Raw genomic sequence first — 18,927 nt, forward strand, 5'->3', positions numbered from 1 at the left:
GTGATAGGGAATGGCAAAGGACACACTGACAAAGGAGATTAATCAGAACTGGCTTTGACAAGCACTGTGGCAATTAAACAATTAAAGCAGACATTCGGGGTGGGGGGAAAGAAGTACGAACTGGGGAGGAGGGCAGAGAAAACAGTGCAACAATGAATGAATGAAAACCCAAAATCTCTGTAAATGTTCATTAAAATGAATAAAATTTAATAATAGGAAAAGGAAAAAATAAAATCAAGGAACTCATGAAATATTATGCAAAATGGGTGACCTGGAAGACATTGTGCTGAGTAAAATATATCAGTCACAAAAGGACAAATATTGCATACGGCCACTGTTGTAAAACAGGGACTGACATTGGGGTTGAGGGAAGACAGAGTAGGAGGGGAGGAAGACAACTGTTTAAAAGGGATATATGATTGGGTATTATTGTCATTATAGGAGTCCAGAATGAAGGCTTCACAGTAGAGTGGACTTGGGGAGTCAGATTTCACAACAATGAAAGAGTTTTTCTTTTACTTTTCAAGAGTGAATTAGGGGGGATGCGGTGGGCAGGGAGAAAAGTGCAACAATGAACAACTGGAAATCCTAAGTCTCTGTAAACTTTAATAAAAATTAATTAAAAAAGAAAAAATCTTAAGTGTATTAAAAGAATTCTCAAAAAAGCAAAAAGATAACCTATAGACTGGGGAAAATATTTGGCAGTGGAATATATCTGACAAGAGACTTACCTCTAAAATTTATAGAAAACTCTAATATCATAACCAGAAAGTGGCATGCAATGCAATTACAAAATGGTAAAAGAAATGAAAAGACACTTCACTACAAAAGTCATTTAGATAGCCAACAAACACATAAAGGAAAACTATGAGAGAGATGGAAATCAAACAGTGAGACATCATCTCACCTTAGCAAAAGTTCAGTAAAGCAATAAATGAATGCTGGGAAGGTTGCAGAGACATTAGAACTCCCATATACTATTTCAACCACTAAGGAATGCAGCTTGGCACTTCTCTAAAAAAACTGGAGATAGAAATACTATTTGATTCAGAAAATTAAATACTAGGTATATATTCCAAAGAAATAAGGACAACTGTGCATACAGATGCATGTACATCCATCTTTTCTGCAGCATTATTTACAATAGCAAAAAGAGAAAAATAATCTAAGTGTCTAAGGACGGAAAATGGACAAAGAAACTATGATATATTCACACAAGGGAGTACTATACAACCCTGAAAAACAATAAAGAACTTGATAAATACTCTAAACATGACGGCCTAGTGGTAAGAATCTGTACTGCCCATTCAAAGGCACACATGGTTTGGATCCACCAGGTGTTCCACAGAAGAAAAATGGGAAAATTCTTCCAGTGCCATTTACAGCCTCTGAAAACCCACTGAAGGGTCAGTTGTGAATTGATTCTCACTCAGTAACAATAACATTATAACACGAATGCATCTACAGAAAACTTTGCATAATCAGTCACAAAAGGACAAAAATTGTATGCTGTTGTTGTTGTTGTGTATCACTGAGTCAGAATCAACTCCAGTGGGTTTTCAGAGGCAGTAAATTGCACAAGAGGAGACTGCTCCTCTTTCTCCGACTGAGTAGCTGCTGAATTCTACCCTTGTGCCTTTGGGATGACAATGAAGCTCCTTGCCACTAGACCACCAGAGCTCACTCAAACATCAGATAAGGCCACTATTATAAAAAGTGAAATGAAAGTTAATATACTGCAGGGGAAAGGCATTGTTGAATGGCTACGAGGGATGAGAAGAGATGGAGAGGGCAGTAAAATTTAGAAATGGATAAAAGACACATTAAGATTGGTAAAGAGAAAAGCAAATACATTAAGGGGTGATCAGCACAATATCGCTGAAGAAAAGTAAGAGAGGTATGGAGAGATTAGTGGAAATAAGAAGTATAGAGAGGAAACGAGAAAAGGTAATGACATTATGGACTTTAAAACCAACATTATAAAATAAAATGTATAAGAATGGTCAAATGGAAAAATTAATAAACTTCATAAAATTTCATTCAGAAAACAATTTTAAAAACTGGTAAATGTGTATGAGCGTCCAAGGGGGTAAGTTGAGGGAGCAGGGGGGCTGAGGGTAGGCAGGGAGGAAATCACAGGGTCACATATTTGGTGGGTGAAGGGATTGGGGTGAAGGAAATGGGAAAGATACAATGAAGCCCTGAGAAGACGGTGTAATGGTGGGCATAGATCAATGGTGATTAAATTTATAAAACACAATGTATGGGAATAATTGTATAAAACACAACACGAATGAAGGAGATTGTGGAACATAATGTATATGAATTGTGTACTCAAACCAATAAAAAATTTAAAATGGTTTTAAAAATTAAATAAATGTTAAAAGCTTGACTATTTCACCTTTTTTACTATTTCCTCCAACCTAGCAGTACTTCTAGCAAATTTCTAATTTATTTTCCAATTTCTGTTTACATTTCTTTTATAAAAACCTAGAAATATACATCCTTTTTACACATGTACCCTCCACTCCCAGAACACAACCCAGGAATGAATTAGGGACCAAACAAAAGGCTAATCTGGGATCCACATCACTATGTTCTCAGCAAAAGCACCCTTGGGCAGCATTATTAATAGGCCCAGCTGTGCTGAATAGCCCAAAGCCAAAGCCTGCAGGAGGGGAGCACTTTTGAAAAAGAGGAGGGGAACTCCAATAAAAACAAAATACAGTTGCCATGGAGTCAGCAGTCTCCATGTGTCAGAGTAGAACTGTGTTCCTAGGCTGCCAAGGGCTGTTTTTCCAAAGTAGTTCACCAAGCCTTTCTTCTGAGGTGCTTTCTGAGTAGACTCAAGCTGTTAACTTTTCAGTTAGCAGCCCAGCATGCTAGCATTTGCACAACTCAAGGACTCAGTGGAAAGGAAAACACAGTGCATATGGTCATGAGTCTGTGCCTGAAAAACAATTTAGTTTTTCTATGGAATTCAGAACAATATATATATATATTCTTAAATAAAGAAAAATGATTACAATGTTTAACAAAAAAAGGGAGAGCTGGTCATGGCATTGTCAGTAGGGAGTTGTACTTGTAATTCAAAAGTGGTGTGTCTCTGGTAGTTCAAATCCGCCAGCTGCCTTGAGGAACAAGGATGGGCAGTTTTCTCCACACGATCTGCAGCTTTCGAAAGCCTCCAGGAGCCATGAGCTGCCTTGAGGAACAAGGATGGGCAGTTTTCTCCACACGATCTGCAGCTTTTGAAAGCCTCCAGGAGCCATGAGTCAGTTTCAATTCAATGGCACAGGATAACAACAGTGCATAGATTATATTCTAAATAAAATTTTTTTATTTACTATTGCTTAAAATATAAATCCCATTTATAAATATTAGAAAATATTACTTTCTTCCAAAGATCTCTTCCCACAGCTTCAGAAAAACACTTTTTCCCTAGACCTAGATGTGCAGAACACGTATGAAGTAATTATGAGTTCTACTTTTTTTAAAATATACTAAAAAATATTTAAGGCATGTTTCAAAAAAAATGAAAAGAGAATGAATTTAAATATCATCTCCCTCAGTCCCCCAGGGCTGACAAACTCAAAGGCGTTTTAGTAATTTTCCTGTTTCTCTAGAGCAAATGCTTAATAGTTTTCTAAAGATTGGACGGCTTCAGCAGTCTGAAATACTTTTGCTACACTACTATATATAGGAGAATGGAATACATGCTTTAAAAATTCTTCCCAGCCTAAAGTTTCCATCACCCCAAAATTCTATACTATTGCTAAATTCTTCCTTCCACTGGAATGAAAGAAACTCAAAATTAGTAACTCTTGAACTTTGTGAGATTGCTAATTAGAGTGGGGAAAGGAAACAAGAAAAGAAAAACAGTAACTTACAAGTCAGATGTTACTTGATCTTGGAATGAATCTGCTGGGATCCAGTTTGAGCCTTTCAGAAATATGGGAATTCCATTAATTTTGAAGTAGAAACTTAGGCCATAAGACCCTTGTATAGGTTCCTCAATAAGTTCCACAGTCCTGAAATAAACCTGTTAGGAACAGAAAGAAATACTGAATATCAGATGAAAACATGAGTGAAGAAGAAAAAAAAGAACAGCAACCTTTCTGAAAATCTTTTAAGAACACAGTTTACTGTTAATTTGTCTATTTGCTATGAAGCGCTATTAATGCAAAAGCGCACATCTTAGAAAAAAAGGTATAAATACAAATTATTGCTGGAGCTTTCTATTTGCTTAAGGGGAAAGAATAGAAAATAACAAAGTGAAATATATTGTAATCTTCCTCATAAAGTAGGCATTTATATTTATTTCAAAATAGAGGTGAAGATAACGTTGAAATTAAACTTATTATTTCACAAAAAAAATTGTTTTAAATGCCGCCAATTAATCTAATACACTTTTGACTGTCATTTCAGAGTTGTTAAAATATGCATCTTAAAATCAGAAATACACGTTGGTTGTTGGTTATCGTGCGCCTTCCATTTGGGACTGACTCGTAGCTGATCCTCCAGTGGGTCTTCAGAGGCTATAAATTGCACAGAAGGAGACTTCACCTTTCTCTCATTGAGTAGCTGATGGATTCAAATCAAGCAGTAAAGAGTTGGTGGCACAACTCCTTACCACTTGGCCACCAGAACTCCTTTCTGAGAAATATAGCACAAGACAATTAATAATTAAATGACTCTCAATTTTACTATATTATTACAAAACACTGTTAATGGCTAATATAATCCTAACTAATTAACACATTAAACTTGATGTTGGGAATTCACGAGTTGATGTATGCTGTGTCTGCATTAGAAGAAGATGGGATGAGAGCACACACTCCCATGTCATCATAGATACAGGAGAAGAAGCTGAGACTTGTACACCTGTGACCTGAGACCTGGTGACCATGGGGATCAGATTCCCTACAGATGACCTGAGTAGAGATGTCCTGACCATCTTATCAAAATCTCCATTCTTCTCAACCAATAACTAGATCAAAAAACAAGGGATAGGGTCCGATGTCAATAAAACCTAGCATTGACCAAAGATGGCATACTTCTCTAAAAATAGATGAAAGAATTAATCTTGTTATGTCCATGAACTAAGTGCCCACTCATTCTTCCACTTTCTTACACATCCCTTTATTTATATGAGAAGATATCCAGGCTGACATCATGAGAAGTCACAGAATAAGGACTGGAGGATCAAGAAATTGTCACATCACCTTAAAGTTGCCAAATGCAGAGTGACTTTCAGAAGTGCATTTTAAAACACAGGAACAGTAATTCAAACTCCTGGAACAGCAACTATGCCTAAAGCATAGTGAGGGCAGACCAAGGAATCATTCAGCCTCTCCACTGCAATGGTGGAGTAAAGGGATGTCAACACTTTGGCAATTAATCAAGTGGGTACTCAGTTTCTTCTAGTTATCAGATAGACCATTAGGTAAGGAAGAGGTGGGCTTTCAGACATTTGCTGGGTTCTCAGTATTTCCAACAGGCTTTTTCATGGCTTTGATCAGTCCTGCTATAATCTTTGTAACCTCATTATTGTTCTATAAATCCTTATTGTGAATATCAAAGTTTCCCTTGCAACCAACACAGGAACACAAAAGAAATAAGTACCTTTTGTTAACTTATTCCACAGTAATATTTTTAAATTTTCAAGCTAAATTTTAACATTTTAAATTTAATTTTATTCATTTGTTGTTGTTGAAAATATGAGTGCAAAGCATACACTCAATATACATTTTAGTGTGAAAAACAATGTACACAAACTTTGTAAGTAAACCAGTATAAAAGAACAAGTTTATATTTAAAAAAAGAATAAAAGTAAAGATATATTACAAAAGTCATTTATCCTTTTATTGTTGTTGTTGGAAGTATCTAGCACAAAGTATATACTCATTTGACAATTTGTCCATGACTTTGATTGCATTCTTCAGGTTGTGCAAACATTTGTACTCTCCTTTTCTGAACTGTTCCCCTACTAACAACATAAACTCACTGCTCCTTAGATTTTGTCTATTTCTTTCTTTCCTATTTTTTAAGTCGCTATCGTCAGTTTGATCCCACATAGGTAATTCTTAGAAAAGCACATTGCTCAAGGAAGATCCCAAATTTTCATTTTGATTGAAGCATTTTAAATTTAATATTGTATCTCATTTTAAAAAGTAGACTGCTTATAAAACAATTTTTCCTAACTTAAGGATGAATCACTGGCTTACAAAAGGGAATTTTCATTCTCGGCCTACAGCTGCACTGTCTTACCTACATCAGAAATGCTAGGGGAGAAAAATGAAACTGGCATATCTGAGTCTCATGACACAAAGAAGAGAATCTACTCCAAAGAGGTTGGATGAAATACTAAATAAGAATACTAAATAAGATAAAATTAATCTTTTCCTCACCTTTATATTATTTATTAGTATTAATAATTTACTTCATTGTGTCTTAGGCACCAGAATGACTGTGAAAAATATTTACGGTTCAAGTTAATTTGTGGTATCACTCCAAGACAAAACTATACTCAGAAAGCAAAAGGAATTGAATCTTTGAAACACAGGCATGACGAGCTTTTCTAAAGTCAAATATTGTTTGTTACGTCTTTTCCAACACCAGAGACTGAAAAAGCCCCTGGCGTACCTTACAAGGACAGTCACCATCCTGGATTGGTGGGAAGAATGCACACATTAGCCGAGTGACAGTTGCACAGCTGATGCTGCAGAATGCCTCCTGAATGGGAAGTCAGTGAAGGAAATCACAGCACTGCCATTTTCCTGTTAAAGATCTAGCTGCAACATGTAGACTGGGTTGATAGCTCATCTGAAGGACACATCATCCTTTTGTCTGTGCAGAAGTTGATAGACTTGTTTTGCTTGTGTTTGCCCACTCTCCGCACGAGCAATCATTAAAGAGAATCTTTTCTGTAAATGCTTGGCAATAAAATACTGAAATATTCAAAATATTATATAACTTCTATGGATCTCAAGGTCATGCTGCAACAACTGTGCTAACATTTGCAGTGATGTGGCAGATACAATGTCTCCCTTAGCAGGAATCAAGGCAGCCACTGTCCCTGTGTTACTAGGGCTCATCCCTCCTACTTTCATGCATTGGTGGGGAAAAAGTCTGTGCAATTTAAGAATGTCCTTGGTAAAGTAGTAAAAAGGTAATAATTTTATTAAAATTCAACCTTGGAGTACACACCACTTTAGTACTCTGTGTGATGAAACTGGAAATAACGCTGAAAGCACCATGAATCATGGTTGTCTTAAAGAACAACATCTGTGCCACAACTGAGCTGTAAGTTAAATGAACCACCTTTCTCATGAAATGCCACTTTTACTTAAAAGAAGAATGGACAGACACACTGTGATTCTTTCAATATAGGTATCTGGCAGATATTTCCTAGAAAGAAAGTTAAATAAACTGGTTACTTTAAGGAAAACAACTAAGGGTTTCTGTGATCAAGGACAATATTCAAGCTTACCAGCAAAAATTAGGATTTAGGAAAATGTGCATCACCACTGTAAGACTGGGAACTTCCCAATACTTAAAGGGAACTTTCAAAGGAGAACAAATTCAAACTTCCTGCCATTGAGGGGAACCAACTCATAGCTTGCACTCCAGAGTGTTTTCAGAGACTGCAAATCACATAGGAAGTGACAGTATGTCTTTCTGGTACATTCAAATTGCCAGAGACACCTTTGTGTGCGCAGTGCAAATCCCTACCGATTGTGCCACTAGGGGGGTATGTTATCAAATGCGGCATTGTAGATTGACATCTCAACATATGAAAGAACAATAATTCTCAGTAAAGCCAAATTTTCTAAAATGCCAATGCATTATTTTTGTTGTTGTTGTTATGTGCCGTCAAGTCGCTTGCGACCCTATGTACAACAGCTCTAAACTCTGTCCTGTGGCAATATCATTGCCTCCGACACACCCATCCCGATTGCCCCAGTCACCAAATCAATCCATCTCCCAGAGGGCCTTCCCCTCCTACACCTGCCCTCCACTCTCCCAAGCATGATGTCCTTCTCCAAGGACCGGTCTCTCCTTACAACATGACCAAAGTATGTCAGGGGAAGCCTCAGAATCCTTGCCTCCAAGGAGCAGCCAGTTTAACCCTCTCCAGGATGAATCTGTTTGTTCTCTTAGCAGTCCATGGCACCTTCAGCACTCTTCTCCAACACCAAACCTCAAAAGCATCAATTCTCCTTCTATCTTCCTTGGTCATTGTCCAGCTCTCTGATGCGTAACAAGTGACTGCAAAGACCACAGCCTGTACCAGACGCACCTTTGTCTCCAGAGACACACCGCTGCTTTTGAGTACTTTAGAGAGGTCCCTAACAGCAAACTTTTCCATCACAATACGTCTTTTCATTTCCTGGCTGCTGGTGCCAAGAGTGTTGATTGTGGAGCCAAACAAACTAAAGCTTGTGAACAATCTCAATCTCTTCACCACACATCCTGATGCTGTCAATTGGTCCAGTGGTGAGAATCTTTGTCTTCTTGACATTGAGCCTCAATCTATATTGAAGGCTGCAGTCCCTGACCCTCAGCAGCAAGTGCTTCAGGTCCTCCTCAGTTTCAGCAAGCAGGGTTGTGTCATCTGCATAACACAGATTGTTTATGGATCTTCCACCAATCCTGATGCCACATTTCTCCTCATAGAGCCCAGCCTCCCAGATGATCTGTTCTGCATACAGGTTGAAAAGGTATGGAGACAGAACACATCCCTGGCGCACGCCCTTCCCAATTTTGAACCATGCAGTGTTTCCTTGCTCTGTTCTGACAACAAGTAAAAGTTTCTCATTAGCATGATCAAGTGTTCTGGGATTCCCATTCTTCTCAGAGTCAGCCACAGTTTGTTATGATCCACACAGTCAAATGCCTTTGCATAATCAATGAAGCACAGACAGACATTCCTCTGGTACTCCCTGCTTTCAGCCAAGATCCATCTAACATCAGCTACAATATCCCTAGTACCACAACTCCTTCTAAACCCAGCCTGGACTTCTGGCAGTTCTCTGCTGATGTGCTGTTCCAGTTGTTTTTGGATAATCTTCAGCAGAATCTTGCGTGCATGTGAAATCAATGATATTGTTCTATACTTTGCACACTCTGTTGGGTCACCTTTCTTTGGAATGGGAACAAATATAGATCTCTTCCATATTACAATGAAATGTGAAAGGAGTTGGAGTCAGAAAACCAAAAGGGTTGAACTCACTCAGCATTTCTTAAGCTCAAGGAACTGAAGAACAAATTTAAACCTTGAGTTGCTATAATCAAGGATGCTTTAGGCAGACTATTATTTGATCCAGCAGGTATCAAAAGAAGATGGAAAGAATATACTGAGTTATTGTATTGAAAGGAATTGGAAGATACAGAAGAATTTAACAAAACAACATATGAACAAGAGCCTATGGTGATGAAGGAAGAAGTTCAAGCTGCTTTGAAAGAAATAGCAAAAAATAAGGCCCTAGGAATAGATGGTATACCAATTGACATATTTCAGCTAACAGATGCTGCCCTGGACATGCTTACCAAGTTGTGTCAAGAAATCTGGAGAACAACCACTTGGCCAACTGACTGGAATGCATTATATTAAGTATATTAAGCAGGTTAGAAGCCAGTTGTTTTGAATTAAACTTTAATGATATTTGCAAACACAAAACAGTGTCATTATTCTTTTTATAATTTTGGAAAAAGAGTTTCACATAAAAGTTATTAACACATGTAATGATTTCATTATTTGGTATAAATAATTATTTTAATTCTCCATTTTCACTTTCAATATAGTAAACTATGAACCTTGGTACTAGCAGTCAGGATCAAGAGATTCATTGCACTGGGAAAATCTGCTGTTAGGGACCTCTCCAAATTATTAAGGAGTAGTGATGTCAGTTTGAGGACTAAGGTGTGTCTGATTCAGGCCATAGTCTTTCCAATCACTTGCTGTGCATCTAAGAGTTGGACAATCAATAAGAATAACCAAAAACAATTGATGCCTTTGAGTTGTGGTGTTGGAGAAGAGCACTGACCATCCAATGGACGGCCAAGAGAACAAACTGGTATGTCTTGGTGAGGATGCAGCCGGAGTGCTTTTCTGAGGCAAGAATGATGAGACTTCACCTCACATAGTTTAGGGATGTTGCTAGAAGGGGCTATTCCTTGGAGAGGGACTTGATGCGGGGAAGTATGCAGAGTCAGTGAAGGAGAGGAAGACCCTCAACCAGATGACTGACATGGTGACTGCTGCAATGGGCTCTTATGTATCAAGAAGTGTGAGTATGGCACAGGACAGAACAGGGTTTTTTCTCTTGTTCACAGAGTTGCTATGAGTTGTACTCAACTCAATGGCACCTAACAACAACGACAACAAACACTATCAACAACAACAAGAAGAAAGTACTTTGGGATTTTCATAAATTTTACACATGCAAGAGATCTATGTTCAAACACTTTGAAAATTATTAATCTAGAAAACAGAACACATTTATTCTTTAAAAAGACTCAATTCAAATAGCAACCTTCTATTGGGTTCCTGTGCTGTAAAGCACAACTGGAGACATTTGGTGTATTCAAAACCCTGTTGGAGGAGTGTGGCCTTTGGGTCAGCAGTACAATACACTCTGGACTGCACCACCAGAGCTCCATTTCTGAAGGCAGCAGTCAGAATCCACCATTAGCTCCATAAAACAAAGCTGGGCCATCTCCTCCCATGCAGTGTACCACCTCCAAGCATCTGACTGAACTTCAACTCTATGGCAGTGAGGATCTATGCACGCCATGTGAAGGATTAACTACAACATGCAACACACTACCTGTGTAAACTTTCTTAGGGGAAAAAAACACAAAACAACCAACCACAAAACCATCTTTCATTGCCTCACAACTCCTGCAATAAGAATTCTGTCACATGGGTCAAAGTAAATCCCAAACCACCTGACAGTGCCTTAGAAACGAAGCAGTCGCTGATGGGCACCTTGGCCTCTGGACACACTGTGGGGGTCTATTATTAGTGTCAGTGATTCTCCATCTCCATTTCCTCATAGGAAACATAAAAGCCTCCTTTTACAGTAAGTATCTTACATCAGAAAAAACTAATGGGCTCTGAAAGAGGCTTTTTAAAAAGATGTCTAATAACAAAAATTTATAACACAAGTGAATATATTACCTTGTCATGAGACTAAAAGTTTTTAAACAGTCCAACAGAGCAAACTGCAGTCTAAAAGCAATTAAAAAGATACAAACAGTTAAGAATCTAATTGTGTCCGTTAGGAAATTTAAATATTAAACATTTTCCTTTCCAATGTTTTATCTATTACTGAAAGCATTTCAGCTTGTCACTAGCTATGGATTGGTATTTTATTATTATTATTAATTCCATAACCCACAACCGTTAAGTCAATTCCAACTCTTTAAAAAAAAAAAGGATTAGCTCAAAAGAGTTCTGGATTGTTGAGCTCATTCTTGCAGACAGGAGTTAAGAATATCTTAACTAAAGGGCTTAAGAGGTTCTGACCGATAAGTAAATACTGTACTTCTCAAATTTCTTGCCTTGGCAGACCAGACAGATGATAATGTAATGAGTCATTGATTCATAAACTGAGGGCTACTGCTCAGCTGTTTGTAATCAGATACTTAAAAAGCTGTCACGGATCACTGAACTTTCTACCCAAAAAGGGCGGGTGGGGTGTAAAAATTCTCACTGTTGGCAAATTTATCTGAAATATGTTTTGATTTCTAAAACACACCTTCTAAGTCCTTTCACATCTACTACCATGCATTTCTGCTTGCTTCACAGCAAAGAGTTGAGTTGCCAACCCCAAATTCACATGGTTCGAACTCGCCAGCTGCTCCACAGGATAAAGATGGGCAATCTCCTCCTGTGTGTTTTACTGCCACTGAAAACATACTGGAGGGTCAGCTAGGAGTCTGTTCCGATTTGACAGTACATAACAACAACAACAACAACAAAATATATTTTTAGAGACAACTCAAGATTAATTTCTTTGTTTGCTCTAAAACTCACTATCCACTCCTCTATGAAGAAACAAGAAAACAGCTTATCTCCAACAAGTCTGTGCAGGATGATGCAACTTAGGCTCTTTTTGTTCTGCCTGTACAGTATGCAGCAAGCATAACCTGAAGTTAACAGATTCAAGTTTTCCTCTGCACAGCTACCAGACACCCTTGCAGCATGTGGTATACAAGAGGGTGCAGGGTGGATTGTGTACCAGGGAAGGAGTGTTTCTTTTACTTTTGAAAGAGAGGAGCGAACTGGGGGGGGGGGGGGGGGGAGGGATGGGCGGGGAGAGAAGTGCAGCAATGAATGAATAGAAATCCAAAATTTCTGTAAATGCTCATTAAAATTATTAAAAAAGAAATTCTGTCATCTTATATCTAGTTTCATTCCTGTCACCAAGTTCATATTTTCTGACTGATCATTCTCCCTTGTTCCCAACGTTTGCATTCCAGTCACCATGTAGTATTAATGAATCTTGGTTATACTTAAAGATGTGCTCACCTGCATATATCTGACTAAGTTTACCTGAATAAGAAGAAAACTATAGAGGGGTTCCTCAAAGTGTGGACCAGATACTGACTGTATAATAAATCACATGAAGGGCTGAATCCAGGGGCTTCATGTCATTTTCTGAATAAAAATCTCTTGGGAATATGGTCCAGGAAAAAAAAATATCTGACACGAATCAGGGTAACTTTTTAGTACCTCTCTCTTCTATGGTAAAATTCTTTTCCGTAACAGTAATAATTTTAAAATGAAATTTAGAATGACGTGGCCAGAAATGAAATGCAGATCATGAAAAATGTTCTTCATTTTATATGTAACTATGTTGTTGCTGTTGTTAGGCACCATCACCTTGACTACGATTCACAGTAATCCAATGAACAACAGACTGAAACTTTGCCCTATCCTGCCTGCACCATCCTCATAATCTCTGCCAAGCTCAAGCACTTTCTGTGTCAATATAGCTTTAAAAAAAAAAAGGCTAAAATTTTTAAAAAGGAGAAAGTTACAGATTCTATTTCATCAAATTAATGTGTTTTTTTATAATCATGAGATTTCTTAGGGGAGCTACAACTTAGAATGAGATATGACTCACATTTGTTCTAGCGGAGAGTTCTGCTGGCTTTGCAGGCAAAATTTGCACTGCCAACCCAAAAGCACATGAACAGCTCTTTTCAGCTATGCAAACTGTGCCATGACCTGATAGGGCCTCTGCCCTGCTTGAGTAAGTGTTATACAAAGCATTTTAGCTCTGGCTATAAATATCTAGAGTGCCTCACTCTGTCAAGTAAGCCTTAACCTGATGGCATTCAGCTCTAGCTCCAAGGGTCCAACAAGTACCTGAAGTATCCCATTCTACCATGAAGTCTTCTGCTTAAAAGCCCTATTTTTTTCAACTCCCAGTCCTTCTTTGTTGCCAACTTTTCCATTTCACCAATTATTATTAATGTATCTTGATTGCATGTTTGATAAATTTCACACTGCAAGAGTTGGTAGAAATCCTTCATTTCCTCATCTTTGGCTTTAAAGGTTGCTGCATATATTTGAATAGTAGTTGTATTCATAGGTCTTGTATGTACATGGAAAGGATGTTATCACTCACAGGATAGATCTTGAAATGTTCTTTGAACATCTGAAATGTTCTTTGAACTCAACATCATTCCTCTTCAATCTGTTATTTCTGAAATAGATCATGCCATTTAAATGGCCAATACCAGTCCATCTCAGCTCACGAATGCAGAGGACAAAGATCTTTTTGTGTTCCATTTTATTTTTAACAACTTTCAATTATCCAAGGTTCATACATCATATATTCCATATTCCAATTATTAATGGATGTTTACAGCTGTTTCTCCTCATTTTGAGCCTTGCCACCTCAGCAAATGAAGATCTTTCACTGAGTGATAGATTTACTCCATTGAAGTTACTGAGGTAAACTCTACTTTGAGGAGGAAGCTTTTTCCCAGGGGCATTTCGAGTGTCTTCCAATCCGACGGGTTCTTCTTCTAACATTAAACCAAGCAATGTACCAATGTTATTGATAGGATTTTTGAAGGCCTGTTCTTCCAGAAGTATATGGCAAGTCCTTCTTATTCTGTCTAATCATGAATCTATAGGCACATGAATATGCGTGTTTGTACATGTTGCCTATATTAAAGCACGTAGAATATAAAGTTGTAGCTGCTCTCTGACATGGAAAATTTTGAATATTAGCTAACTGTTTCTGAACACTTGGGAGCACAGTGTCATAGGACAGTTTAATTAATTGGTTTAACATAGATAATGTTCTGCATTGTAGTATGAAGTCTCAAAAGTTCGTAATTAGCAATCAAATTGTGGAGTTAGCATAAAAATTGGCTTTTTTTCTCGATTAGTTAGCCCCTCTGGTCTCTGGCAACCTTAACTATAGACAGATGGTCTTGCAAATCAGCATAGTCTTGTTATTATTAACAACTGAAGAAGCAATATAAAGGAAGTACTCTCCCATGAGAGGATATGTGACAACACAAAAGCAGTGACTGACTGTGTTTAAGTTTCTGCTACATCCACCCTGGCCAACTGCTCACCAGTTTCTACAAAAAAACCTGGCCTCCATTTCTACAGTCACATGAGTCATTCACCTGGGGGGGGGGGGCTGAGTCCTTGGAGGACCTTCTAGCAAATGTTAAAACCCACAGGAATTAGAGGAACAGAGGAAAAAAGACACAGATGGAGCTGTTAATAGAAAGTATGGACTTCTACAGCTGGTAAAGCATTTGGGAGAACTCTGACCTGCAGCTTCTCATAAAAACCCCACTATTAATCTTAGCAGGATAACTTATAAAAACAAAATACAACATCCACTCATCTAGAAAACTCAAAGGCTCAATGTACAACTTTGTTTTTGTTGTTGTTATGTTCTGTCGAGTCGCATGCGACTCATAGCAACCCTATGTACAACAGCCCTAAACTCTGCTCTCTCCTGTGGCAACTGCACCATATCTGATACACCCATCCCGATTACTCCAATCACTGAATCAATCCACCTCATAGGGGGCCTTCCCCTCCTGCACTGTCCCTCCACCCTACCAAGCATGATGTCCCTCTCCAAGGACCTGTCCCTCCTTGCAACATGTCCAAAGTATGTCAGACGGAGTCTTAGAATCCTTGCCTCCAAGGAGCAGCCCAGTTTGACCCTTTCCAGGATGAATCTGTTTATTTTCCTACCAGTCCATGGTACCCTCAAATACTCTTCTCCAGCACCACAGCTCAAAGGCATCAATTCCACTTCTATCCTCCTTAGTCATTGTCCAACACTATGATGCAAAACAAGTGATAGCAAAAACCATGGCCTGTATCAGATGCACCTTAGTCTCCAAAGAGACACCATTGCTCTTCAGTACTTTGTAGAGGTCCCTAACAGCAGATTTTCCCATGGCAATATGTCTTATAATTTCCTGGCTGCTGGTGTCGAGAGTGTTGACTGTGGAGCCGAGCAAACTGAAATTGTGAACAATCTCAATCTCTTCACCATCCATCCTGATGCTGTCAATTGACTCAGTGGCCCAGTGGTGAGAATCGTTCTCTTCTTGACATTGAGCTTCAATCCATATTGGAGCCTGCAGTCCTTGACCCTCTGCAGCAAGAGCTTTAGGTCCTCCTCATTTTCAGCAAGCAGGGTTGTATCATCTGCATATCGCAGACTGTTGACAGATCTTCCAACAATCTTGACCCCACATTTCTCCTCAGAGCCCAGCCTCCCGGATAATCTGTTTTGCATACAGGTTGAAAAGGTACGGAGACAGGACACATCCCTGGCTTACGCCCTTCCCAATTTTGAACCATGCAGTGTTTCCCTGCTTTGTTCTGATGACTGCCTCTTGGTCCAAGAATAGGTTTCTCATTAGCATGTTCAAGTGTATTCCCATACTTCTCAGAGTCAGCCACAGTTTGTTACGAATGCACTACTTTAAGAGGACTAATAATTTCATGAACCACATTTATTATTCATGAAATAAGAATTTATTTTGAGAAAGACATAGAAGATGTCTGGCTATCACTATCTGCTGTTTTGAATAGGGCCAGAGAGATGGTCCTGGATAAAATGGAACCGAAATGTAGAATCAAATTCTAATTCTTTAGTAAGGTTAGACACTAGTCTCATAGACATCAGAGAAACTCCAGATATCATTGCCCTATGAAACCCATTATATTTTAAAATGAAGCCACTCCTGAAAATCACCTCTCAGCTGAATTACAGATGGGGTCATAAAATAAACAACATCGCAAAAGACTAATAACTCGTTTTAAAAGTCATCAGTGAAGAAACAATAAAACATTTCAAAACCTCATGATCTAGAGTACAATCTTCTCTAGTTTTCTTGCTTTAGTTATGTCATTGGGGGTACAGTCACTACAGAAGGACATAACATTTGATTAAGGAGAGGGTCAGAGAGGACATGGCAGATCCTCAATGACATGTCCTAGCACAATAGACCAAACAATGAACACAAACATTGCAGCAATTGTGAGGATCACATAGGGCCATGCAGTGTTTCATTCTGTTATACAAAAGATCAGTGTTGACTCAATAACAGCTAACAACATTTCTGCTGAGCTACATTCACAATTTGTAATTTCACCTAAGCCTTTCTTGTTGTTGTTATATGTCATCAAGTCGCATGTGACTCATAGCGACACTATATAAACAGCCCTAAGCCCTGCTCTATCCCTTGCCAATCTTATTGTGTCAAATACACCTATCCCCATTACCCCAATGACTGAATCAATCCATCTCATAGGAGGTCTTTTTCAACTGCACTGTCCCCCCATCCTCCCAAGCATGACATCCCTCTCCAAGGACTGGTCCCACACCTTGCAACATGTCCAAAGTATGTCAGACGAAGCTTCAATATCTTTGCCTCCAATGAGCACCTGGCTTCACTCTCTCCAGGATGAACTTGTTTGTTCTCCTAGCAGTCCATGGTATATTCAATACTCTTCTCCAGCACCGCAGCTCAAAGGCATCAACTCTCCTTCTATTATCCCTAATCATCGTCCAGCTCCCTGATGCATAGCAAGTAACTGCTAAGATCATGGCCTGGATCAGGCGCACCTTAGTCTCCAGAGAGACACTGTTGCTCTTCAGTACATTGGAGAGGTCTCTGACAGCAGACTTTCCCAATGTAATTAATTTTTTTAATTTCCTGGCTGCTGATACCAAGAGTATTGATTGTAGAGCCAAGAAACCTGAAGCTGTGAACAATCTCAATCTCTTCACTATCTATTATGATGCGGCCAATCATCCCAATGGTGAAAATCTTTGCTTTTAGCTGAGTCAAATGTTCTAGTGTCATGTGACACACAAAATCAGTAAGTAAGAAAGACACATGCATCTATTCTTAGTGGAAGACAGACGAAAGAACAGCTTAAGACTGAAGAAAGATGGATTACAATGAGATGCTTTAAAAATAGAAATACGTTTACATATAGCATACTCAGGATATGCAATAAAATGAGACCAAGTTATCAGGCAGGACAAATAGAGATGAGATAAGTAGGAGTTGGTGCTCAAAGTTCAGTCTGAAAGAACACAGATACTGGTAAACATATGAGGAAAAAAAGCAAAGGTGCAGATCCAAGATGGCAGCAGAGGCAGAGACAGTGTGGTGAGCTGCGGTAGTAGCGAACCACTTAAAGCAAGGCCATTATGGCCTTCCACAGACTTTGGCTTATTGATAATTGAACACTTAAACAGTTGATGACTGGCCCTCAGTGAAGACTGAAGCTCAACAACAGGAATTCAAGGATTCTCAAGGAGAAATGGGTGAGTCTCGTGGCTCCCACCCCCCTCCCCAGAGCCCATGCCGCCGAACAGCTGCTGCAGCTCCATGAGGCTTCCACAGCCTGAACGAATGGATTCCCTCACCCAGGATGGATGCTGGGCACTGGCCCTCCACAAGACAGGTACAGTGAAGCCACCACAATGCCGCAAGGTGGTCTTGTACTGGAGAGAATTCTTGGAGCCAGGATGGCGGCTGTGGGGGAAGCGGGTGCCTCCAGCCGCCCGCACAAGAGGGGCCACACACCTGCCGAGCGCCCGTGCGGAGGGGTGGAGGGGCGCGCCCCCAACGGCTGCCTGCACTGGGGGGGCCGCGCGCCTCCTGCAGGATTCCCGAGCTGGGGGGGGGCGCACCCCACTGGCCACCTGCGTAGGAGGTGGGGGATGGGATGCATGCCTGCCATCTGCAGGTTTGGGTTTCCTTGGACAGGCCAAAGAAGATGATTACCTATGCATTGGAAAGGCGAAAGACTACAATTACCTATGCATTGGAAAGGCCAAAGAGGACAATTACCTATGCACTGGAGAGAGCAAAGAGGACGATTACCTATGCAATGGATTGCTGAAAGTCACTCTGAGTCTGATGACCTTAACAGTGGCAGCATGCACAAGAGGACCAAATGCACCACAAATTTTGTTCTCTTGAATGCTTCTGCCAAAAGATGGTTAGACCTGGGGGGAAACTGTTCACAATTCTCAGGTTCCCTTTATCATATATAAAGGGGGAAGGGAGTGACACGTACTTCAAAATATAGTATGACCACTTATGGGGAGGGAGTGGCAGTGTTGGAATTGGAAACATTGGTGGGGAAGGAGAAGAAAAAAAAAGAATGCCTAGGGTATCCAGAGAATGTTACCTAGGCCACCTTCTGCCACCCTCCCGTGCCCCCCCAGTAAACCTGAAAGCAACACCCTCAAAGCCCTTCTATTTGTAACTCACAAGTTTGTTCTCTCTAGGTTTGCTCCCTTTCCTATAGGTAAGCTTAACACTGAGTTTTACTCCAGAATTGTCCCTGAACGCAGTGCCAGTGACAAAAAGGAAATACAGTTGACAGCTAAGGAAGCA

At 39.5% G+C, this 18,927-nt stretch overlaps 1 protein-coding gene across 1 annotated transcript in view; it reads right to left on the bottom strand.

Annotated features, from left to right (window-relative positions):
• Positions 1 to 18,927, bottom strand: part of MANBA (mannosidase, beta A, lysosomal) — a 226,129-nt gene that overhangs the window by 104,524 nt on the left and 102,678 nt on the right. The window contains exon 8 of the mRNA XM_006893092.1: positions 3,891 to 4,042. Coding sequence (XP_006893154.1) covers positions 3,891 to 4,042 — 152 coding nt within the window. The remainder of the gene's footprint in view (positions 1 to 3,890; positions 4,043 to 18,927) is intronic.

The sequence above is a fragment of the Elephantulus edwardii genome, unplaced genomic scaffold (assembly GCF_000299155.1).
Source record: "Elephantulus edwardii isolate Elephantulus edwardi_28Jun2011 unplaced genomic scaffold, EleEdw1.0 scaffold00122, whole genome shotgun sequence".
Lineage (NCBI taxonomy): Eukaryota > Metazoa > Chordata > Mammalia > Macroscelidea > Macroscelididae > Elephantulus > Elephantulus edwardii.